This window comes from Podarcis tiliguerta (genome assembly GCF_965153285.1).
Source record: "Podarcis tiliguerta genome assembly, chromosome: 6".
Taxonomy (NCBI): domain Eukaryota; kingdom Metazoa; phylum Chordata; class Lepidosauria; order Squamata; family Lacertidae; genus Podarcis; species Podarcis tiliguerta.
This window is the reverse complement of record NC_139539.1, coordinates 88,666,554-88,691,551: the sequence shown is the minus strand read 5'-3', so window position 1 is coordinate 88,691,551 and position 24,998 is coordinate 88,666,554. Positions and strand designations below refer to the sequence as shown.

The window sequence follows — 24,998 nt, the reverse complement described above, 5'->3', positions numbered from 1 at the left end:
GAGTGGTGCATGCTCTAGTTATTTCCCGCTTGGACTACTGCAACACGCTCTATGTGAGGCTACCTTTGAAGGTGACTCGGAAACTGCAACTAATCCAGAATGTGGCAGCTAGACTGGTGACTGGGAGTGGCTGCTGAAACCATATAACACCAGCCCTGAAAGACCTATATTGGCTCCCAGTACGTTTCTGAGCACAATTCAAAGTGTTGGTGCTGACCTTTAAATTCCTCAGCCCAGTATACCTGAAGGAGCATCTCCACCCCCCATTGTTCAGCACTGAGGTCCAACGCCGAGGGCCTTCTGGTGGTTCCCTCACTGCAAGAAGCAAAGTTACAGGGAACCAGACAGAGGGCCTTCTCAGTAGTGGCACCCACCCCGTGGAACACCCTCCCATCAGATGTCAAAGAGATAAACAACTACCTGACATTTAGAAGATTTCTGAAGGCAACCCTATATCGGGAAATTTTTAATGCCTAATGTTTTACAATTTTTTGTGTGCTGTAAACCGCCCAGAGTGGCTAGGGGAACCCAGCCAGCTGGGTGGGGTATAAATAATAAGGTTGTTGTTGTTGTTATGTCATTGGCTCTGGCTTCACTGAGTGCCTTGTTAGAATTTCTGCTCCATGATTGCAGTCATGGGATTGTTGTCTTTCACGTGATGGTATGTTTTGACTCCACAGAGTGGGAAGTGATGGAGACAGGATGTTTGTGTTCCTGTGTCGCGTGAAGTGGGAGTTTGTCCTTTGTTCTTTTTCTCTTTGCTGTCTGACGCTAGAGAGAGAGGGAGCCATGTTTCAGTGCTCCGTGTGTGTTTATATGTAAATAAAGTAGTTTAGCCAAAATGCTGAGTTGCTGAGGTCTGTTATGAAACTGCACAAACTCTGCAGATCCCTAAGTGTGCCAGCGTTGGTTGGCGTCACTGTGATGTTCAGGCTGAAGAAAGCTTTTGAAGTTCCCAAACGAAAGACCAGGAGGGAGAGAACATGCCAGTCGGGCATGCGTCTCTACCAGGGTGCTACTCAAGTGTAGGCTGAGCTCCCAGCATTCTGTCCTACCATTCCCAAGGTACACCAGCTGCTGGTGCGAGGAAATGCCCAAAGAGAATTTTTGCCTGTGTCTTGCCTGGGAGAAGCAGCTGAGCTGCCTCATGAAAGGGGAGTCCTTTGGGGTTGAGGGCTGTGCTGAGGTCAACGGCAAAGCCCTGGAGGCCACACAAAGTCACAAGGCTTCTGTCTAATATTAATGTGTCTGTATATTCACAGCCCCTGTTTAAAAGAGTCGCCACGGTCTCCAGGGGTTGAGGAATGCAAGTTCCCAGTTGCCTAGCAATGCTTGACAACGGGTGGGGTGGGGTGTTCAGGAACAACTCTCTCTATTTGTTCTCCAGCGCAATTAGGGAGAGGGGGCTCTTTCCCCCCTTCTGCTCAAGGCCTGACTTATTCAAGGCAAAGCTGCCATGGAGACTGTCTCTTGCTTGGCAGCTAACGTCAACGCAAGCAGACAGATTCCATGGCATCCTCGGAAAGGTTTCTCAAAAGGGGGAATCAATCCCACCAGAGCGTTTAGACCACGCCAATCCCACCTCCCAGAAAGCTGCCAAGTTGAGTATGGCACCCAACCCCGCCACCCACTTCAGGTTATGGGAGGTCTGTGACCAGGATCCCTTGCGTGCCTTTTTGCAATCAAAGAAGAGGGCAGTTATGAATTGGGACTGTGGCGCTGAGAGAGAAGGGCACTTACCCTTTTTCTACACACACCATTTTCCCCACTGAACTCCCTTCTACTAAAACTATCATTTGCCCTGCAGGGGAAAACAAAACAGGGTTCATGGGTACTTGTATGTTTCCCCCTGCAGATTAAACACAACTTTATTGAAGCGTAAACTTTCAGAAATCATTATATAGGGTGGAATTCAATGTCATGCTATTAGGAACATTTCAGCCCACCAGACAGTATGACACCCCCTGCCCACCTGTATGCTGTTCTGGGGTTTCTCTTGACCCCCGCCTTGAGCCAATTTGGAGGGGGGGGGCGAGATGGATTGAATAAGTGCAAGTCCTTGCACAGGCTTCTGCTGACAGAGCTTCTTAGGTGAATCCCAACTATAGCATATGAATTATCAGTATATTAGTATGTAATATATCCTATGCATATCATAGAATTATAGCAAACATCCTATATACAAATGGCAAACTCAATTCTCTGAATATGGATCCGTATAGAAGCAAAATGGAATGCCACCCCACCCCACCCCAGACAGAATATATTAATAGGCTTGGGCATGCCAAAAGGCTTGAGGTGCAACAATATTTAGGAAAGTAAGTCCTAAGTTTGTGTAAACACTAAAGCAGCTCAATAAGGACTGTCCATGCTGGCTGACCATTGGAGGACAGGCAAAGGAGAAATGAGGGGACTGAAGAGCTGTGGCTGACTGGATCAGGAACATTGGGGGGGGCCCTGTAAAATACTCCTTCCCTCCCTTATGAAACTGGCTGCACTGTCTCCAAAGCCTTCCAAGAGTTGAGTGCACTAGATTAAGGTTACCAGATTTTTTTCAATGAATCCAGGGACACTTTTCAACTTCCTACTAAATAGATGGATTTTGTCAGGGAACTGATTTGTAAATCCGGGGACTGTCCCCAGGAAACGGGGACATCTGGTAACCTTGCATTAGATCAGACCAGAACTCAAATCCATCCAGCCTGGGAAATGTTTTGCATTTTTTTGTTTGTTTGTTTCAAAATGGGAGCATAGGGAACCAGAACATTCTGTGCCCTGCCCTCACAATGCAAAAAGTGGCAGATTCAACCCTTGGCATCTCCAGGTAGGGCTAAGAAATCCCTGGAGAGGCCCTGCCAGTCAGTACAGACAACAAACACCAAGCTAGCTGGCCCAATGGTTGGATTCAGTAGAAGGCAGCTTCTGGTACTCTTAGAAAGCTGTGGATGGAGCTTCAACTTCACTCTGAGGATGTTGACCAGCTGCCATATTTTTGGAACAGCTTTCTTCGAGATCACTGACCCCAGGTTGAGTGCAGACAGAGAAGAATGGGTGGGGAGATGTGAACAAGAGTTGCATTTTGATGTGATGTCCACATTGGTCAAGAAGTTCATAGAACTGTAGAGTTGGGAAGACTCCAAACGGTTAAACCTCCTGCGATGCTGAAGGTTATCATCTGAAAACAAGGAGTTGTCCTCCAGTGACTTCTTGCTCCCTCCAGCCTTGCTATCACCATTATTAAAATTTATTGCATACTTTTCTACTCGAAATGCAAGGCATCACACAATAAAATCAGGTAAGTACACAAGAAGCTGCCTTAAACCAAGTCAGACCATTGGCTCATCCAACTCACTATTATCAACACTGGGTGCCACAGCTACTCCAGGTTTTTGGGCAGCCCTGCCTGAATTTGGCCAGGAATGAACAGGGGATAATTTGCATGTAAGGCATGTGCTGTACAAAAAGTAGAATTTAACAATCCAAATACTAAATAAACATATTGTGACTCCGTAGCAACAGTAATATCAAGCAAAGCCAGATGGCCCACGCTGGTGAAAGAACTCTCTCCCATACAAGCAGTCAAGTTGGAATTACTGTATTTTTCGCTCCATAAGATGCACTTTTTTCTTCCTAAAAAGTAAGGGGAAATGTCTGTGCGTCTTATGGAGTGAATGTGTGGTCCCTGGAGCCAAATTGCCCAGGGGCAAAAAGCAGATCATGTTTTGTTTTGTTTTTTAAAGAGGGAAGTGGGTGTTGGAACAAAGCTGCTGATTGTTTGCTGATCGGGGAGAGAGATAAGGGACGCTAGAGATAAAGGAAGCTACCTGGGAGGGGGGAGGTAAAGACAGCAAACCTGCAAAGGGGAGAAACAGGAAGACTAAAGCAATAAGGAGAGAAATTAGAAGAAAAGGAGGAGCAAAAAAACTGTTCCAGCTAAGGAAAAGACACTAAGGCAAACAAGAGGGAAGGGAGTGTTGAAAGTAAGCAGCTGATCAGTGGGATTGGAAGAGAGATAAGGGACTTAGCAGAGGCTGCCTGGGAGGGGGGAGGTAAAAGCCCATGGGTCCTCAGGATTTTTACATTGTGTCACCCCAAATTCACCCCCAAATTCACCATCAGGTCACATAGCATGTCCATGGCTACAGCCTGCACCAAAAAAATCATGCAACCACGTGGGGCTGCAATGGTGCAAAAATGTGGTTACAAAGCACGGATCCACATGGATACTCAGGATTTGTGCATTGGGTCACCCCAAATTCACCATCAGATCACATGTCTGTGGCCACAGCATGAACCACAAAAATCATACATCCACTGTTTTGTTTGGGGGAAAAAAATTTTTTTCCTCCTCTAAAAACTGGTTGCGTCTTATGGTCAGGTGCATCTTATGGAGCAAAAAATATGGTAAATGGTGACATGGCCTCTTCCTCACACTCCCAGGCAGCACCAGTTCAGGTACTGGGAAGGGCTCGGCAAGATACCATTAAAAACCAATTTGAAATCTGTATCATGCTATAAGTTTCATAGTTTTTAACCTGGCAATATATCGCGAATCATGATCCATGTATGTACGTGCTATGCAAAAATCACAATGTGGGGAAAACCATGAAACCAGCCAATGTTTCTACAGAGCTCCATCCTCAGTTCAGACATTGTGATATACAGTACTTTTTTCTAGAAAAAGTGGTGCCAGAACTCAACATGAGCACCTCCCTTGTTCTCTTATAACGGCAATGGTGCCCACCTGAGAGGTGCCAGAACTGAGTTCCAACGAGTTCCAGCTGGGGGGGGAAAGCCCTGGTGAGATATCAATATATCACGATGTTTAGCTGGTGATATATCACAATGTTGAAAACCAGGTATCACCCAGCTCTAATGTAGTCATACCTTGGAAGCCTTGGCACCCATAAGTTTTCGCTCCCAAACACCACAAACCTGGAAATGAGTGTTCTGGTTTGCAAATGTTTTTTGGAACCTGAACGCCTGGCGTGGTTTCTGAGGCTTCTGATTGGCTGCAGGAGCTTCCTGCAGCCAATCGGAAGCCACGCCTTGGTTTCCAGACATTTTGGAAGTCGAACAGACTTCCGGAATGGATTCCATTCGACTTCTGAGGTACGACTGTACAGTGGTGCCTCGCAAGACGAAAAGAATCCGTTCCGCGAGTCTCTTCGTCTTGCGGTTTTTTTCGTCTTGCGAAGCAAGCCCATTAGCAGCTTAGCGGATTAGTGCTATTAGCGGCTTAGCGGGCTTAGCGGATCAGCTGATAAGCGGCTTAGCGGATCAGCTGATAAGCGGCTTAGCAACTTGGGAAAAAGGGGGGGAGGGGGGAAAAAACCCACAGGAACTCGCAAGACATTTTCGTCTTGCGAAGCAAGCCCATAGCAAATTCATTTTGCGAAGCACCTCCAAAACGGAAAACCCTTTCGTCTAGCGGGTTTTCCGTCTTGCGAGGCATTCGTCTTGCGGGGCACCACTGTATTGAGAAGTCCCTGCTCCGAGCCGCTACCAAATTTCACCTCTGGAAAGGAGGGGACTAAGAGCCTATTTCCCTGTCAATCTCAGAGGACGGGGAGGAACAGTCTGTGACCTCAGCCATGTACTTACTCCCACTCCTTCCGCCTCGCCTGCGGCGTGCTCTGCATCTTGTGGGCTTCATGCGCCTTGATGATATCTCGCTGTTCAATCAGGCCCCCTCGCCGACGCTTGATGACTTCTGGGCTCACGGGGATGAGTTGGCTCTGCCCCACATCCAATGTGCTGCCACCCTCCAACCCCAAGCTGGATTCCCTCTCCTGGGAGCGCAGTTCGTAGAGGCCGTCGAAGCTGGTGGTGCGCGAGACGAGCGTGTCCGTCAAGGTCTCCGGCTCCAGCAGGCTGCAGGACTGAGCGGGCTGCATCAAACCCAGCCGGTGCTTCCGCCATGCTTCTTCCTCTGGCAGGGCCAGCATGCACCTCTGCGAGTCGCTATCCAGTTCAGGGCTGCTGCCGGGAGGGTAAGAGCCTGATTCGGGGAGCATGTGAGCGCTGAGAGAGCATGTGCCAAGGCTGAACATCATGGACGCTGCTGCAGAACATCACTCTAGGGACAAGGAACAGAAGGGCAAGAAAAGTTACCAGCAGGCTTCTTTCTGGGACCTGTTTTGAGCGGGGGGTGATTCAGGTTGCAGAACTGGATGCTGCCCTCTTTATAAATTGTGTCCCTCAAAAAATATCAACACAAAGCAGAAAAATAACCAAGGATCAAGGCCCTGTTGGGTTGAAATGCCACAGTCATTACCCAACACCTCCAGTAGGGTCATATGAATTTTTCTCTAGCCTGCAAGGGTTAGGAGAGGACATACATAGGTTCAGGAACAAACACACCCACCCCATCCCACAAATGTAGTTGAGCACAGAATTTGTATCCCACGTCCCATGTTTTGCATGCAAAAGAGCTCAAGTTCAACCCCCTGGCATCTCGCCAGAGTAGTGCATGCTCTAGTTATCTCCCGCTTGGACTACTGCAATGCGCTCTACGTGGGACTACCTTTGAAGGTGACCAGGAAACTACAATTAATACAGAAGGCGGCAGCTAGACTGATGACTGGAAGTGGCTGCCGAGACCATATAACATCATTCCTGAAAGACCTACATTGGCTCCTAGTACATTTCTGCAAGTTTCAACTCAGAAAGCAGTATTCAGTCATCGGTACCACATGTACCAAAAGGAATGATTATGAAAATAAGAAATAGGGGCACAGGGCAGATTTTGTCCTCAGGGCACCACATCTCCAAAATCTGCCCCTGCACCCATTGGGGCAAGCAAGAAGCATTATCAATGGAAATGTCGTATATTATCATTTATGGAGAAAGTTGCTTCCTCGTGGGACTATGTATGGCTCCTTCAAGTCAACAGCACCTGCAGTTTTTACTCCTCCAATTAAGTTATCTGGAGGAACGCTGTCTACCAAGAGGGAGGAAGAAACAGATTATGACACACCAACCTCTTATCAGGGTTCAGTGAATTTGTGAAGGGACTATGTGGCCTGGATCACACCTTCTCCCCCCACCCCCCCCCAAAAAACCCCCTCTGTACATTCCACTGTATGTTTTCTGCACCTGATGAACGGAAGGATTTTCCAACTCTCTGAGAGAGGTGACCCAATGAGTTCAATAGCCTTTTCTAACATGGATTTGGGGTGTGAGGGGGGAGAAAATGGATCTGTGGGAGCCGAACTGAATCTTATCAGATGTGTTTTTGTGCTTAAGTGAGTTTCAATTCAGCGGGTGAGATAGGAGTTTCGCAAGGCACAGCCACAGAACGACACTAGGCAAGGGAATTAATGTGTACACAATCCAATCCAAATATAGGTCAAGCAAAAGTGTGGATGAGCCCTAGTCTGGGTCCATTAAACATAGCTGGATACAGCTTATCATCATCATCACTACCGTTAATAAGTCATAAGGTGATTAGCATGCCACCTTTTGATGATCAGAAATGACAAAAATTTAGTTGGGGGAGGCAAAGGATGGGGCCACAGACCCCCTGGGTGTGTTCCACAGACCCCTAATTGTGAACCAATGATCTACTCCAGCCCCTTGCAGTGCAGGAATATACAGCTGCCCCATATGGGTATCGAACCTGCAACCAACAATCTAAGCAGTTGAGCTACCATTTCCTCCATGCTTCCATAGACAGCCCCAACACTGGTGGGGTCCTCTGTTGATGCAAAACCTTTATATGTAAAAAATAGCACCCTACAATAAAGAGTTCCAGCAGTGAACATATAAATTCAGTTTGATGAAGTGGTCAGTTAAATCAGGCGACCTGGAACAAAACTTTCCTAACATTTCCCGGCGATAGTTGCTTACTCCCTTACTGGTGCCTCTCTGCTCACTGACACAAACTGTCAAATGCTAATCAACTGTCAAATGCTAATCCGCCTTAGCAAAGTTATCTTAAACGTTGAAAGGTGCAAGATGGTATCTCAAGCAGTAGGTGGTGCTGTACCTCAAGATACAAAACTCTCCCCTGTTACCTGCAGCGTTTGTTTTGGTTCTTGTGTACTGTGGGATCTCATTCCCCCACCTGAGCACATTTGCAAGGACAACACTGTTAATGAGTCAGCAGGTTTTGGAATGAAGTGGGACAGAATGACTCTTTGTGGCATTTGAGCAGATTTTTAGTGCAATGGAGTAAGGAGCAAGGAGCATGAATCTAGCAGGACTCCTCTGAGCAATCAGGCAGCTTTCCACCAAAGGAAGCCATGGAACTAAACCAGATCAGCCATAGGGTCCAACTAGCTCCTCTGCATGAAGACCAGAAGGCTCCTGGTTCAAGTCCCAGGTTCTGTCTGCAGGTGGGTGGAATGCAGTCCCGGAATTCCTTGGCAGACAACACAATACAGGAAAGGTTACTTAGAAGTTTGAGGGTGGTGGGTGCTGCCATAGTCTGTTTCCCAAAGTGTAGAGATTGGCCGTACAGCCCCAAAGGCCTCACAACCTTTTTGGTAGAATGAAATGTCACCACTCTTAGGAGCCTCATCAGCTAACTTGACATCCCACCCCTGTTCATCTTTCAGACATCCAGTCTGCACATTTTAGCATGTGGAATCAGGAGTCATTGTAAACAAGGGTGGCTCCTAACTTCACCCAAAAGCACAAGTGGTACAAAACCCAAAGGATAACGCTGATATGCCAGTCTCACTGTCACCACTTTTACTGTCTATTAGGTAATGTCTAGGGATGCTCCACTGGTGAGGGAGGAATCTTATCGTACTGATATCCCTTTGCTGCATCTTCATCATGAAAAAGACCTCACCCTCCCTTCTTCCCCAAAGCAACCATTGGGAGGACAGGGAGGAATGAGGGAGGTGGTCAACCCACAACTTGAGCAATGCTGTTTTTAACTCCCCCTTAATCCTGCAGGATTACCAGCCACAAAGCAGTACACTTCAGCACTGTGGTGGTGGGTTGTGTTTTTTAAGCGTGGTTCCACAGGGCTAGCCAGGTCCCTTGTTTCTACAGAAATAATCAACGGACACAAAGATGACACTATAAATTGCAATATTCAAAAAAACTGCAGGGAGGGGGGTGGCAAAATACTTTGACCGGCCAGACACTCTGCAGAATGACCACCTTCAGGTCAGTTGCAAAGAAACTGCAAAAGGGAACTGCTGAATTTCAACAGATCAAGAAGTTTGGCGCTATCAATTGTTGATTGAATCGGTACAACCGGTTGTGTCAATTGCCTTGCCTGTGCCAGGATGTCTGCATTATCAACAAGTGTTTTGCAAATTGCCCTTGTTAGCTCCATAATTCCTACTCCCTCTTTATTTTCTGCAATTCATTTCTCTTTGGCCTCACCATTTACAATTCCCATGCCCAAAAATAGCCACCATGCATACCTACACAGTGGTACCTCGAGTTAAGAACTTAATTCATTCTGGAGGTCCGTTCTTAACCTGAAAATGTTCTTAACCTGAGGTACCACTTTAGCTAATGGGGCCTCCCACTGCCACCACACGATTTCTGTTCTCATCCTGAAGCAAAGTTCTTAACCCGAGGTAATATTTCTGGGTTAGCGGAGTCTGTAACCTGAAGCGTCTGTAACCTGAGGTACCACTGTACTTGTAACTCATACATTTAAAGAAGTGGACCATGCTCCATAGAAGCTTATGCTATAATAGGTTTGTTAGACTTTAAGGAGACACAAGTCTACTTTGTCATATTTGTTGTGGTGGTTGTTGGGTGGGGGCAGGTGGGCCATCATTTTCACCATGATCAGAACTTTATATTGCTTCTTGTGTTGATATGGGTTTGTTATTTTTGTAGTAGTCTGCTAGGCCTTTGTATAAGCCTTTGGCTTGCCATGTTTTTATCTGGAGGTTTTGTGCTGCATGGTGGAATAGTGGGTGGTGTGCCTGGGGGGGGGGGGGCTTAGTGGGGCTGGGGTTGGGGACAGTCTACCTGCGTCTTCCTTCCATGCTTTAAGCAGGGTCTGTGTGAACCTGTTTAGTGTTGTGGGGATTTTCCTTAGCTTGTTTGGGAGGAATGGGCATGCTATGGTGGAGGTACAGTGGTGCCCCACAAGACGAAATTAATTCATTCTGCGAGTTTTTTCGTTCTACGAGTTTTTTTGTCTTGCGAAGCACCAATGTGTATTGACGGTTTCCCATAGGAATGCATTGGCGGTTTTTTAAAAAAAGGCGCAAGACGTTTTCGTCTTGCAAAGCAAGCCCATAGGGAAATTCGTCTTGCAAAGCAACTCAGAAAACGGAAAACCCTTTCGTCTAGTGAGCGAGGCATTCGTCTTGCGGGGTACCACTGTATTTTCGATTATGTCTCTCTCCAGGTGTACCCATCATTTTGTCTCGCCTTCTAGAATGTATGGGATTATGTGGCACACTTGGTTGGCTATGTAGTATAGTTCTATGTTGGGGATTCCCCACCCTCCTACTGAGGAGGGAAGGTGTAGGTATTTGGGGTTTATTCTTGGGAGGTTTGTGAGGGAAGATAAACGAGTGTAGTTTTTTCCCCCCTGTCATTTGCGGAGTTGGGCTGGGGGGATCCAGATTGGGAGGGTTGGGAACATTTGGGAGGGTTTGAAAGTATGTTTCCAAGCACAATTCAAAGTGTTCATGCTGACCTTTAAAGCCCTAAATGGCCTCAGCCTAGTATGCCTGAAGGAGCATCTCCATCCCCATCGTTCAGCCCGGACACTGAGGTCCAACGCTGAGGGCCTTCTGGCGGTTCCCTCAACGCGAGAAGTGAAGTTACAGGGAACCAGGCAGAGGACCTTCTCGGTAGTGGCACTCGCCCTGTGGAATGCCCTCCCCACAGATGTCAAAGAAATAAATAACTATCTGACGTTTAGAAGACATCTGAAGGCAGCCCTGTTTAGGGAAGTTTTGATGTTTGATCTTTTATTATATTTTTAATCTTTTGCTGGAAGCCACCCAGAGTGGCTGGGGAAACCCAGCCAGATGGGCGGGGTATAAATAATACATTACAGTGGTACCTCGGGTTACATACGCTTCAGGTTACAGACTCCGCTAACCCAGAAATAGTACCTCGGATTAAGAACTTTGCTTCAGGATGAGAACAGAAATTGTGCTCCGGCGGTGCGGCAGCAGCAGGAGGCCCCATTAGCTAAAGTGATGCTTCAGGTTAAGAACAGTTTCAGATTAAGAACGGACCTCTGGAACGAATTAAGTACTTAACCAGAGGTATCAATGTATTATTATTATTATTATTATTATTGGAATAGGTAGGTTAATTTTTGGAGGGTGACCACTAATGGTGGGATAAAAGTGCCTCCCCATGTTCACACTGCTATCACACATACACCGGAATATGCCAGAGACTTCCCCAACCCTGCCAGAGGCAAAAGTTGTGAATCATTCTTTCCCAGAACACAGCTGAAAGAGGGAGTTGCAGCAGCAACAAGAAAGGATAGGACAATATAATTGCACCCGCTGCTTACCCAGTGTGGCCGAGGGGGTAATAAAGAGCTGGAGATGGAAACCCACAATCTAGCACAGCAGTAGCTCCTCTTTAACGCAGGCAGAGCCCTGCTAAGTTCTCTTCTCCGTGCTAGAATTCTGGGGCATGCCAGGAAGCAGTTAAAGAACAGCTGCATCGCCTGCCAAAAGGAACACCCTGAGCATCTTCAGGCTTAGCTGTCAAAGCCCATAAAGGATTAATGATGCTGTCTTGTTATCTACAGGAGACAATTGGCAGAGGGTCTGAGAGAGGCACCACCACCTTTCTTGTGTAAGAGACACCCTGCGTAGCGGCAGAAGTTAAAACAGTTTCAGCACCATCTGCATTTCTTAGCCAGATGCCGGAAGGGGAGAGAAACATTGCGCACATCAAGAAAGGCAGCCTGGTGTATCTCTGAACCACTTCAAATTGACTGGAGCAATAGCAGTGGTTCGGAGCTGGCTGAAGCAATGAAGCTGCCTCGGTGGATGCAAAGGTCAAGTGGACCACAGCCAAATTTGAAACAGGGCCATGCGGCTTTGTGAAATTGCACCTACTTGCGTTGGAACAGAGGATGCAGCTGGAGCTGCAAACTGGGCATGTGATGAAGCAACAACAGCCAAGATAAAATGGACTTGGAAGAGCGCCACTCAACAATATCCCCTTGCACTTGTTTGTGTGTGTTGGCCATCAAAGGCAGGTTTTAGCACTCACATTTTTCAATCTGTGCACAGATTTTTCACTTTTTGTGCTGTGGGGGTCTGGGAACGGCAACTAGATTATCTGGAGGAACCTAAAAGGTTTTGTGGCAATCTGTCCCTTTGGTGGCGAACCCCAATGTGGCGACTAAGGGGTCCATTGCAAAGAGGGCCTCTTAATACTCATTATGCCAGTGTGGTGTAGTGGTTAAGAGCAGTAGTCTCGTAATCTGGGGAACTGGGTTCGCGTCTCCGCTCCTGCTGGGTGACCTTGGGCCAGTCACACTTCTCTGAAGTCTCTCAGCCTCACTCACCTCACAGAGTGTTTGTTGTGGAGGAGGAAGGGAAAGGAGAATGTTAGCCGCTTTGAGACTCCTTCGGGTAGTGATAAAGCGGGATATCAAATCCAAACTCTTCTTCTTCTATGCCATGCGCTAGTTGCAAGTGCCCATGGTGGACATTAGTCAGCTGACTCGGTACTTAAAGGCAGTTGGCTCCCTCAGTCAGTATTGTGGGGCAGCCTAGCCAGGGCTGCAAAATGGATGTCAAAGATCATGTAATACATTGAAAATTAAAATAGCTTTACATTCCGTCAGGTTTTCTCTTCCATTTGGAATAAACAGATTTTCAAAGTGGGTAATGAAACACTTGGTGTCAGGGACCGGGCAGAGGAGGAATGGTGGAAATCGCCTCCCCGTCCTGACCCTTCCAGGGAGGAGGAAGAGGAAGACAGTATAGATTTACAACAGGGGTCTGGGGGAGGTTGCGGCTCAGAGGCAGATGAGGGGAAAAGCTGGGAAATCATGGGAGAGTCGGAACAACACCCAGCTGACACGTTATTAGAAAGCATCCCAGACCCTCCATCTCCCAGAACCTGGCGTGCCTTAAAAGTAGGAGAGTAAAGAGCTCAAAGACATAGCAGCACCTGTAGAAGTGACGAATGAGGAAGCGGGAGAGACGGGGAGGGGTGGAGATTCACTCGGGACAATGCCATTATCCAAGAGGCTGGGTTCTATAGCCTCCCTCTGTAAGTATTGAAATAAAAAAGGACAGTAAGGAACTTTTCCTTGTCTTTATACTTTCCTGGGCAATCAGCCAGGAGCCCCTGACACATGGTGGGAGCAGCAGGTCATGCAGAGCAAAAAGAGTACAGCAGTTGTCTAATAGCAGGTCCAGACACCCAATGGGTCCCCAGAATATTGTCTTACCATCAGTGGTGGAATAATGCAACAGACCTTTAAGGCCATGGGTGGTTCCAAGCACAAAAATCTGCCAGAGGGTTTCCTTGGTAATTAGAACAAAACGAATTTGGAATTAGCAATACGGGATAATCTGCTTTGGAAAGGAGAAAGGAATTATCAGAAGCTTAGCACACACGTTCACTTTCTGGTCTTTCTCTGTTCTCGCATTCATGTGGCACAGAGCACGTAGAATGGAGCAAGAGTGCTTTAAAGCATCTTGCGAAAACAGAGCTTGGGCCATTTCAATAAGGTTGCAACCCTAAACACACTTACCAGGGTAAACGACCCCTTAAAGTCTGAACATAGCTGTCAACTTACAGATTTGAAAATAAGGGACCAGCAGCCTCAAAAATAAGGGATCAGCAGCCAAAATAAGGGATCAACAATTACTTTGATGAAATACATATTTTGTTGCGTACAAATGGCTTTAGATACCTATTAGGTCCATAAATGACCATATAGCATATATTCAACACAAAAAAACAGCAACAATTTGTTGTTGACAAAGGACAGCTGGACATAGAAAGGGCCCCATTACCTTCAATAGCTTATTTAAGGGACATCATCAATAAGGGACAGCAGTGGGACATGGCACTGGGATAAGGGACTGTCCCGCCAAATAAGGGACAGTTGACAACTATGAGTCTGAAATATGTGGCACCTGTTTCTGAACTGCAGTCTGAAGTACCGAGGGTATAAGAATAAAAATTACCAGTCTTCAGAGGATACCACTCTCTGAATTTCATCGTACAATGTGATGACTCCTCCTCAGAAGGAGGCAATCCCAGGGCAGGGAGATTCAGGCTAATACAGAATGTACAGGATCCTCAGAGGAACCTCAGTCTCCCCCGTTGCAGCAGAATCACCCTCCATCATGCATAGATGCAACAGGCTGTAGGGTTGCTGCTTATGCATTGTCTAAACTGAGAAAATGCATCAACTACAAAGGGGAGGTCAAAAGAGGACACAGAACTGCACAACATATATGCCAATTTAAACATAGAGGTGCAGATTTGGAAATTATTACTGTGCTTTAACGGGAAATACATCTCAGCCTATACATCTCAGCCTTGCGGGAAAGACTGGGATCAGGAGTGCACCTGCTCAGCTTGCTGTCTGTTGCCCTGCGCCCCCTGCTCTCCCCTCTTAAGCATCACCATTTTTCAGCTGGACTGTCCTCTGATTGTGCTTCGAACAGAAGACACGTGGCTACTGTTATAAGAATTTTAAGGTCTCAAATATAGAATAGATATTCACAAATGCACACATATCTAAATATATAAACTATGTGTCTTAAATAGTACAGGAGAGCAATCCTGAAGCCCTTTTGACTCCCCCAATGACCTCAAATATTCCTCTGCAGTAAGGGAGGCAAATGGGGAAAGCCTTCCTATTGTCTTTTTACTTATGCATCCTGTCTTAAGGGCATATTTGTGTAGGAATGTGACCTGGATTCAGGAACTAAAGTATGAACCATCACAAAAGAATGGCCAGACTGCCCAGGTAATGCAATCAGTGACCATTATCAGGTATCCTGGCAGACCAGATTTCTGCTGTAGACCACCTCCTTCTGTGATGTATGTATGATGATTTTGGGGTGGTCTTTGGCTAAGGGGGTTGGGCAATGTCCAAAGTCTTTAAAGGTTCCTGCACACTTTTGTTCAGGGTCTCTCCCTCCTTGGAAGGAGGGAAAGGAACTCTCTTGCAACAGAAAAATAAATACAGTCATACCTCGTGCTACAGACTTTCAGCTTACAAATGTGGCAAACCCAGAAGTGTTTACTTCTGGGTTCGCCACCCACACATGCGCAGAAGCAATCTGTACGCTTCTCACACGCGCAGAAATGCTCGATCGCACCATGCACATGTGCAGAAGAGGTGCTCTAGTTGCTGACTTTTCAGGGTGCGAACGGCACCCCGAAATGGATTAAGTCTGCAACTAGAGGTCCCACTGTATCGGCCTTGCTTTCCGCTGGATCCTGCCTCCATCCATTCTTCTCTGACCGATCAAAGACTTAGGGGACTCAGAGTCTCATGGGGAGTTGGGCAGCAAAAGCCAAACCCCAATTTTTACATCACTACCTTAAACTGGGCTGTGTCCCCCTCGAGGAGGGTTCACTCCTTCGGTCTGAAAAGAACCTTTAAATCGCTTAATGGGTTTCCTTCATGCAGCAGCGCATTGGCAGCTCTCCTCGGTCATGCATCCTGGGAATTACTGAAGAAGCTTTGAATGTTTATTATTACGGCCAAACAGCCAGAATATAATGAGGAAGGGATATCCACCTTCTCCGTTCTGGCTTTCTTAAGTGGCTTTGGAGCCAACATCATTAGCTGCCCAAGCACTAGCAGAACAGATCTGCTTAATCTCGCTTGGATTTTTCACAGACAGATGAATACACAGTCATTTCCATCCTCAAAGATGCAAATCCAGCCTCTTGGGTGATATTTCTCACATCAAAAGAAGCAACCCTAGGGCGAGATCTAACAGCATTGGGAAAACAGTGTGCACCCAAAGGCTCATGACAGAGACAGAGAACCTTTTCCAACTACATTCCCTTCTGGGCTACTTTCTGAAGGCAACATGCCAAAGTTGGGGGAAGACAGATGCAACTAAAGTGGCCACAGCAATGAATAGTTCTGGTGGAACTAATTTGTGTGTGCAGGGGGCGGGGGTGGGAACGACCTGTAGTTCAGTCAAAGAACATCTGAACGAGTGTCTCCACCCCCATCATCCAGCCCGGACACTGAGGTCCAGCTTTGAGGGCCTTCTAGCGGTTTTCTCCCCGAGAGAAGTGAGGTTACAGGGAACCAGGCAGAGGGCCTTCTCAGTGGTGGCACCCGCCCTGTGGAATGCCCTCCCATCAGATGTCAAGGAAATAAGCAACTATCTGACTTTTAGAAGACATCTGAAGGCAGCCCTGTTTTGGGAAATTTTTAATGTTTGGTCTTTTATTGTGTTTTTTATTGTGTTTTTATCCCCAGCCAGATGGGTGGGGTATAAGTAATAAATTATTATTATCTGTGATGCATGCATCCCAGATTCAACCCCCTGGAATCTCCACGTAGGGCTGGGAGAGGCTCACGACTGAAACCCTGGAGAGCTGCTGCCAGTCCGTGTAGATCAGGCATGTCCAAAGTCTGTTTCAAGGGTCTAATTCGGCCCGCCGGTCGGTTTAATCTGGCCCCTGTGGGGGTTTATTTCCCGGGGTAAAATCCGAAAAAAAACTTTAACAACTTCAATCCTAACAGAAGTTCAACAACTTCAATCCTAAAAAAAAGTTCAACAAGTTTGGTTGGCCCTGTGGTTGGCCCCCACGGCTCTTCACTTCATCAAATCTGGCTCTCTTTGGAAAAAGGTTTGGACACTACTGGTGTAGATAATATTGAGCAGCGTTATGTACTGAGTTGAATAGGATCCAAAATGCAGCAGTCTGATTGGTCCTAGAACAATAGGATTCAGAATGCAGCAGTCTGATTGGTCCTAGAACAATAGGCTTCAGAATGCAGCAGTCTGATCAGTCCTAGAACAATAGGCTTCAGAATGCAGCAGTCTGATTGGTGCTAGAACAATAGGATACAGAATGCAGCAGTCTGATTGGTCCACAGGAGCCACCCAGTCCACCTCCAGGTAGAAGTGAATCCGCAACCTGATTGGCCTACAGGAGAATCCCAGAATTAACCAATCACATGGGGCCCATTGTGTAAATAATGTATATAAAGCAGACATTCTGGGGGAACTTCCATTCCTCCTCACCACTATGAGCTGAATAAAGAGCATGAAATCCACTCTCGACTCCGAGTATATTTCAAGCAAGGTGGACCAAAGGCCGGACTCAGTATAAGCTGGCTTCCGGTGTTCCTATGGATTTTGCCTTTGCACAGTAGGCTAGTTCCTACACAGACTCACACACCCTTTTTTATCCTCCACCCAGGCAAGGAAGAAGCAGAGTTCCAGGAGACATTCCAGCCAGGCAAAAACTCCCACGAAGGGTGTGGAGAAGGCCCCAGTGAGGGGCGTTGCAAAATCCTCATCCTTGGCTTATGAGCTCCCTGCAATATCTGCTTATTTATAAATGCAGGTGCTAGAGAAAAAAGAAAAAAGGTAAAGGACCCCTGGACAGTTAAGTCCAGTCAAAGGCAACTATGGGGTTGCAGAGCTCATCTGCCTTTCAGGCTGAGGGAGCTGGCGTGTGTCCACAGACAGCTTTCTGGGTCATGTGGCCAGCATGACTAAACTGCTTCTGGCACTACAGAACACTGCGACGAGTGCCAGAGTGCACAGAAACGCTGTTTACCTTCCTGCTGCAGTGGTACCTATTTATCTACTTGCACTGGCGTGTTTTCAAACTGCTAGGTTGGCAGGAGCTGGGACAGAGCAACGGGAGCTCACTCCGCCATGGGGATTCGAACCACCGACCTTCCAATTGGCAAGCCCAAGAGGCTTGGTGGTTTAGACGACAGCACCGTCCGTGTCCCAGTTGCCATAGAGAAGCAGCCAGGAAGCCAGGCATAAAATCACCCTCAGTTCTCCCCAGAGCAAAGAGCAAGTCTGCCTGCTCTGGCTTCCTGCACAGCTCCAGAAACTCAACCTTTGTCTGCTTTGCTGACTAATCCAAACTGCCAAATAGTTGCTTTCCAACCCTACCCAAGCAGCTGAAGTGTGTGCAGCAGCTGGTTGCCACCAGCCACCAGTGTTCATCAGAGCAAACATCTTTCTAGCCACTGAGGCTTATTAAATAAAATATCCAGCTATTAACCGTACAAAGAGGCAAGAGCAAAAGGCCATTCCCTTGGTTTGCCTGGCCACAAATTCTATATATACAGGTTGTGTCAATCTCTACCTCCAGCCACCTAGGAGTGGTGGTCTACTATGTTGTGGAATCGCTGGTCAGGACTTTATTGGCACCTCCAGACAAACTATTTATTCAGCAGTCACCCTGAATGGCTTGCACAAAGCTTACACAGAGGTTAGACTATATCCAGTCTTTATTAGGCATTACTTCTGATTTAGCAATGACAAACCTAGAGACATCACCTTGCCGACAAAGGTCCGTATAGTTAAAGCTATGGTTTTCCCAGTAGTGATGTATGGAAGTGAAAGCTGGACCATAAAGAAGGCTGATCGCCAAAGAATTGATGCTTTTGAATTATGGTGCTGGAGGAGACTCCTGAGGGTCCCATGGACTGCAAAAAGATCAAACCTATCCATTCTGAAGGAAATCAGCCCTGAGTGCTCACTGGAAGGACAGATCCTGAAGCTGAGGCTCCAATACTTTGGCCACCTCATGAGAAGAGAAGACTCCCTGGAAAAGACCCTGATGTTGGGAGAGATGGAGGGCACAAGGAGAAGGGGACAACAGAGGACGAGATGGTTGGATAGTGTTCTTGAAGCTACGAACATGAGTTTGACCAAACTGCGGGAGGCAGTGGAAGACAGGAGTGCCTGGCGTGCTCTGGTCCATGGGGTCACGAAGAGTCGGACACGACTAAACAACAACAACTTCTGATTTGTTTTCAAGATGGTTATATGACAATGAAAAATTCATCCTCATTTGCTTATGGGGTGTTCATATATCTCCCCATTAGTCATTTGTGCAACCCATACTTTCCAGTGCTTTCCCCATCACTTTCCAAACCTCAAAAAGTCCCATTCTTTTTAAAAGCAGATTTGTTGTGCTTGGGCGGCAGAACCCTTTAATCCACTTTCATTGCACAAACCACAAGTTCCGAATGGTGCCTGAATTTCTCCTGCAAAATGGGGACAACTTGGAGGCACCCTGTGTCAGGAAAGAAGGGATCGGTGTTAAAACTGTGAAGCAGGGGGGAAAAGAAAGGAAGAAACAGAAGATTGCTGGAACGGATTGATTAAGAAGATAGCAAAGCAGAGAGACTATGTCATCAGTCAAATTACCCAGCCTTGCTAACCAAAATGGTACCAGATCCATCACCTCTAATGGAGCAAATGGAGCGAACAGTGCAGCTTTCGTTTACTGCAATTCAAAAGAATAATGCCACAATTTGGAAAATCAGGTTTCTGGAACTTCAAGCAGAATAAACAGACACATTTGCTGAACGGCTTCTCTTTCGATCTAATAATTCAGTTAAACAGCTTACTCAAAGCTGTCTTGTTCATGCTAGATTAGGCGTTCTAATTGCAAAACAGGTAAATGCATTGTAGGGAGAGAATTGGTACTGGACTGCCCCCCTCATTTGCCTGGAATTGCTGGATTGCAACCCAATAATTTACTCTCCCACCAAAGCAGCAGCTTCTGCTCTTTTCTCTCTAGATCAGGGGTCTTTTCAGCAGGGGGGCAGTCCAGTGTCCCACAGACACTGTCAATTTCCTGAAGTGGTTGACAGTCGCTGGGATTGTACAAGGGATGGGAAAAGACCTGGGAGGTCAGAATAGGGTTGAAAAGGACCTAGGGATGGAAAATAAGATATAGTGATGAAAATTTAGTTAGTTGTTTTTATACAATTATTTTTGCAGTGTCAAAAAAATAATAATTTAAAAATCCCTTGCATGTGATTGTAATGTCTGGAGACAGACAGACTGGTCAGGCATTCACAGCAGTGACCAGAGGAGGAATGACCGCTGGAAGGAGTGCAGAGAGAAGAAAAGTCATGGTGCATCTGCAGCAGAGAAACCGGACACATTTAATTGCCCCAGCTGCAATGAAACATGTCTCTCCCATATAGGTCTCTACACCCGTAACAGGCTCTGCAACCTTCTGTCGCGAATTCCTCGCGCACTTTTTAGCGAAACGCTCAGAGTCCCAGGTTTCTTTTCAGTGCAGTCTTTTTAATGTGAGCTATATACAAGTATTTACAAAAACAGTCCATACAGAGTACCTGCTCCTTAAGGCAAACAAATACTCTCCACCACAGCAGCACCACAGCACAGCACAACCACAACAGTTACTGTTGAACAGGCTTTCCTTTTTAAAACAGGTGATAGCCAATCACATTAATCACACTCCTGCTGAGTCACTCTGACCCAGCACTTCACAGAGTATTGCCTCATCCTGTTGAAGCCTGCAGACTTACTCAATATCCTGCAAATCCCAACACCTTCCCCCCATGTGACGTCACCCCGAAAGGCACACTCCTCCATTGTCTCCTGAGACAGACAGATGTCTACCAGTCAAAGGAACAGAGTGCTTTCCCATGTATAAGACTATGTTTTCCCCCTTAAAAACCATGCTAAAAAGTGGGGGGTCGTCTTACACATGGGTAGTACATGGGGTGGACATTTGATTGGTTGCTGCCATGGCTGTCAGTGGCTATTGTGCTTCTCATTGGTTGCTGCATCAATGGGTGGTGTTGATTGGCCGACGCTGCGGCAGTTGGGCAGGCGATTGGCACCTTCTGCCGGTGAGCAGACTGTCGGTAGGCATTATTTGCATAATCCCCGCCCGCCCCCAAAAAGCTCAAGAACTCTGGGCAACCTTCCCCAAAAAAAGCTCAAGAGCTTTTTGCCATTCCCCCCCCCCTCCGATTTTCTGAAATTTAAGTCCCCCAAAATAGTGGGCCATGGAGGCGTCTTATAGATGGAAAATTACGGTAATTCCAAACCCCCTCTTATATTGATGCTTCTTGACTTTTTCAGGACATTGTAAATGATTTGGGTTGAAGTCAAGGCTGCTTAGTAAGCTCATTGATGGGGTCATTGAACTCAGGGTTTGGGAACCCCTGATTTAGACTGATGGTCGCTCTCCAATGCCTCAAGGCAGAAATATTTCCCTGATTTGATTAAGATGCATTAATTGGGGATCTCACGAACTTCTGCATGTAAAGCGCTAGGTCTCGACTCCATCCCTGTACTTTACTAGACTACACTTCGCCTTTGCCAACCTTGCACACTCTGGATGTTTCAGACCACAACTCCCATCAGCGCCAGCCAGTCATAAGCGTATGTGTTTGAGGCTGGCAATGTCACTCTCAAACCATGTCACTGCTCTTAAAACGTTACATCTGCCTTCACCCTCCGAATGCCTGGACCTGTCTCCTGCCACTCCAGAATTTCTGCTTGTCTCTCAGCTGTCTAAATCACTTCACTTCTCCACTATATCTTGGGCCAGGTAATTATCAAGGCAGCTAATCTATTTTTCTGCTCCCCGCACATTCTATTTGAGCATACAGCACATTAGTCACTGGTCACAGGCAGGTGAGAGGAAAGGGAAGAACTCATTTAATGAGGCAGAGCGAGAGGGGAAAGAGCGCAAAAGGGTGAGACGGATAAGAATGAATTAAGTCCAACAAGCCCCTACAAAAGAACTGGGCCACTCAGGGCCTCTTAGGCGGCTGAATGACTAAGAACTGTTCTGCTAGACTTCTTATCTTAATTTTCCAAGTTGTAAATTGCCCTGTCGTGCCTGGGCTTCCTAGGAGGCTCCAGCAGCAGGGGAGCTGCTCAGAGCACAACGCACACAGCTACTTGGAAATGCAAAGCTGTTATTTGCATTGCACAACCAACCCAGAAGCGGAGAGCCTGTGGCAGGAGGCCGCTGTGCCCGGAGGTAAGAGTTCAGATTGGACTGATCCTGGCAAGTGCTGTCAGCCAGAAAAACAAAACAAAGACAAAGCAGATGAAAACAGGGACATCCTATTTCCCATGGACAGTCCTGGAATTACGAAAGCCAGCCCAGCTTCTGATTGATCCAAGAATGTCCCTGTTTTCCCCACCAATGCCACTGCCACCGAGCTCAGGGCGGAGAAGAGGCTGCTGGTGCTTGTCCTCAGGGACTGCAGCAGCAACAGTGGTGGCTGCAAGGAAGCTTCCCTGTTGCCTCTGCATGGCCGCTGCTGCCGGCCTCCTCCTTTGGGCAGTTCGTAGCAGCTGCTGGAGAGTGGATCAGGATGAGAAGAGGCTACCACCATTGAGGCCCAGCCCCCATGATGTGCCAACTGTTAGGATATTTCCGTTCCACCTTAAAAGCAAGCAGGATGTTTGTGTCACAGTCTGCGTATTTCCTGTTTCACAGGATGTTTATGTTGTGTCTTTGCTTTCGTTTCTCTCTCTCTATGCCAGAGCTCTGAAGCAGGCAGTCATGTTTTTCTTTGTTCTGATCAACACAGAAATAAACTTGTAAATAATGCTCTTCTGATTGCATCTTTCGCTGTGCATTATCTGCTGATAGAGCGTGCATTGGCTCTGGAATGTGGGAAGCTATTTCTGGAGCTCCTGTCGCTAATTGCTGATACTACATGTCTACGGGAGATTGATGGACATCCAGAGACGACGTGGAGTCAAGATGGACTTTGTCTCCCTGGCAGTATCCTGACACCCATGTTGGTGTTGGATTTACGATGTCCCTCTCACACCAAAGACGCTGCAAGCTGGCGGGTTTATTACGCTTAGGGTGGCACTAAACCACCACTCTGTCTAAACCACAGAGCCTAGGGCTTGCCGATTGGAAGGTCGGCGGTTTCCGTGCACTACTCTGGTTTCGCCAGAAGTGGCTTAGTGATGCTGGTTACATGACCCGGAAAAATTGTCGTCTCCCTCGGCCAGTAAAGCAAGATGAGCGCCGCAACCCCAGAGTTGTTTGCAACTGGACTTAATGGTCAGGGGTCCTTTACCTTTTTCTTTTCACACAGTAGTTTCAGTCCGAGCTCACAGCTCAATCATCTTCTGATGAGGACGTTGGACTCACTAAATGCGGGTTCATTTCTAACAGGATATACTCCATCGGCCGCTGCTCCTCCTCCTGTTGAACTGATACCAAGCCTGGACTCTACTCCTCCGCCATGTCCATAGGGACAGTCTGCCCATCCCTCTCCTGAGCCGCGTCAAAAGGCTGCCGTTCCTCTGAAGCAGCGTCTGTCTGGCCTACGCTGTCTTGGGAATTTACAACTGGCATTACAGGTTGGAGGGGCTTGCATCACTCTCAGTATGGGAAAGAATCAAGCCTCTGCTTTCCCCAGCCTACCCCCCCTTCCTCTCCGGAGTCTTTGCTGTCGCTCTGGGAAGGGACCTCCCTGACAATGGGCGTAGCGAGGATTTTTGTTAGGGGGCGTCGCTCCCAAGGCACCTCCCACCCCCACTGCTGCAACTGCCCTTCATGAGGTCAGTCGCCAGCAGCTCTATGGTGGAAATCCGAACTGTGGCTCCTTTTCCCACTCCCCCCCCCCGGAAGAAAAGATTGATGCACACACATGATGGACAGAGAGGGGCTTGTCTCGAGCAGCCGCCCACCTCACTTTTGACCCCCAAGCCTGGCTGAGTTGCAAAAACCATTGTCCCCACGCGCACTAGGCCAGCTGCCGGAATTTCCGGACCATCCGCTTGCCAGATCTAGAAGGCAATTGGGCCTGATTCGGCCCATGGGCCTTAGTTTGCCAACCTATGGTCTTAACCCATGAGGAGGATGTCAGAGTCATGACAGAGCACAACATCGTAGAGGAAGATCATTAGTGGTAGATTAGTGCTAGATCTTTCAGCTATTTCTTTCTTTGAGGTATACTTTTCAGGCTTCCAAACATCCCAGATTCCCTAAAAGACTTCTGCCAGTAGCACATAATATATGGCAATACCTGATGGTTGGCATGCAATAACATTTGCCCATATTTGAAGCTGACATTCTGTAGCATTTACTGTTTGACAACATTTGATAGATACCACGCAGCGATAATTCAGTTCACATTTATTTGTCTTGGACACAAACCACAACACAGTGGTAATTAACATTTGACAGTTGGCAGCTTATGAGATGTCATATTTGAAACCTGCCAGTGTAAAAACAGTCAAGAGAAACAGCAAGTCTAACACATTCAAAATTTAAATTCCGAGGTATCAAGTTGCAAATTTGCCTCGACATTTCTCAGTTAAAAAATGCTGCACATACAAAATTAGGAAATTGCCCAGTCCTTGAATATTTACAAATATTTGTTTCAGCTAGGAACAGGACAGGGGTCAGCAAACTTTTTCAGCAGGGGGCCGGTCCATTGTCCCTCAGACCTTGTGGGGGGCCAGATTATATTTTGGAAAAGAAATTTAATGAATTCCTATGCCCTACAAATAACCCAGAGATGTATTTTACATAAAAGCACACATTCTACTCATGTAAAAACACCAGGCAGGCCCCACAAATAACCCAGAGATGAATTTTAAATATTAATAATAAACATTCTACTCATGTAAAAACACACCGATTCCCGGACCATCCATGGGCCGGATTCAGCCCCCAGGCCTTAGTTTGCCTACCCATGAGACTAAGGCTCCAAGTAGGCTCAAATACCAGCAAGGGCCCTTTGGAATTCAATGGGATTAACTTCTGAGTAGGCATGCCCATCATTGTACTGTGAAACTGTTACACTATAATAGAATCTTACGGCTCACACTGGAGAATCTTTGAATTCACACTGTTTATGCTCTATGAATTTTTAGCTGCAAATCAAAAACCATACAGGACAACTTAGGGCATGCACATTAGTGGCACTAAAACACTAAGTTTCTTCCCCCCCTTCCTTCCTCCACGCTGTGTTTCAAGCCATGGTTTACATTGCTGTACACATCATTACCTGACCTGTTTTCCTGCACTTGAAATAACGCCAAATGCCTAGTCCATGCGTACTCAACTTCGAACACCAGTAG

The 24,998-nt window shown here is 47.0% G+C and overlaps 1 protein-coding gene and 1 long non-coding RNA gene across 3 annotated transcripts in view; one reads left to right on the top strand and one right to left on the bottom strand.

The window, feature by feature from the left end:
* The window catches only part of CACNA1E (calcium voltage-gated channel subunit alpha1 E), a 444,647-nt gene that overhangs the window by 339,918 nt on the left and 79,731 nt on the right, over positions 1-24,998 (bottom strand). For both annotated transcript variants that reach the window (XM_083445434.1, XM_083445435.1), the window contains exon 2: positions 5,605-6,079. In XM_083445434.1, coding sequence (XP_083301560.1) covers positions 5,605-6,056 — 452 coding nt within the window. In that variant the 5' untranslated portion in view covers positions 6,057-6,079. The remainder of the gene's footprint in view (positions 1-5,604; positions 6,080-24,998) is intronic.
* Positions 16,801-17,188, top strand: LOC310679483. Its single transcript, XR_014512289.1, has 2 exons — positions 16,801-16,960; positions 17,009-17,188. It is a non-coding gene; the product is annotated as an uncharacterized lncRNA (long non-coding RNA).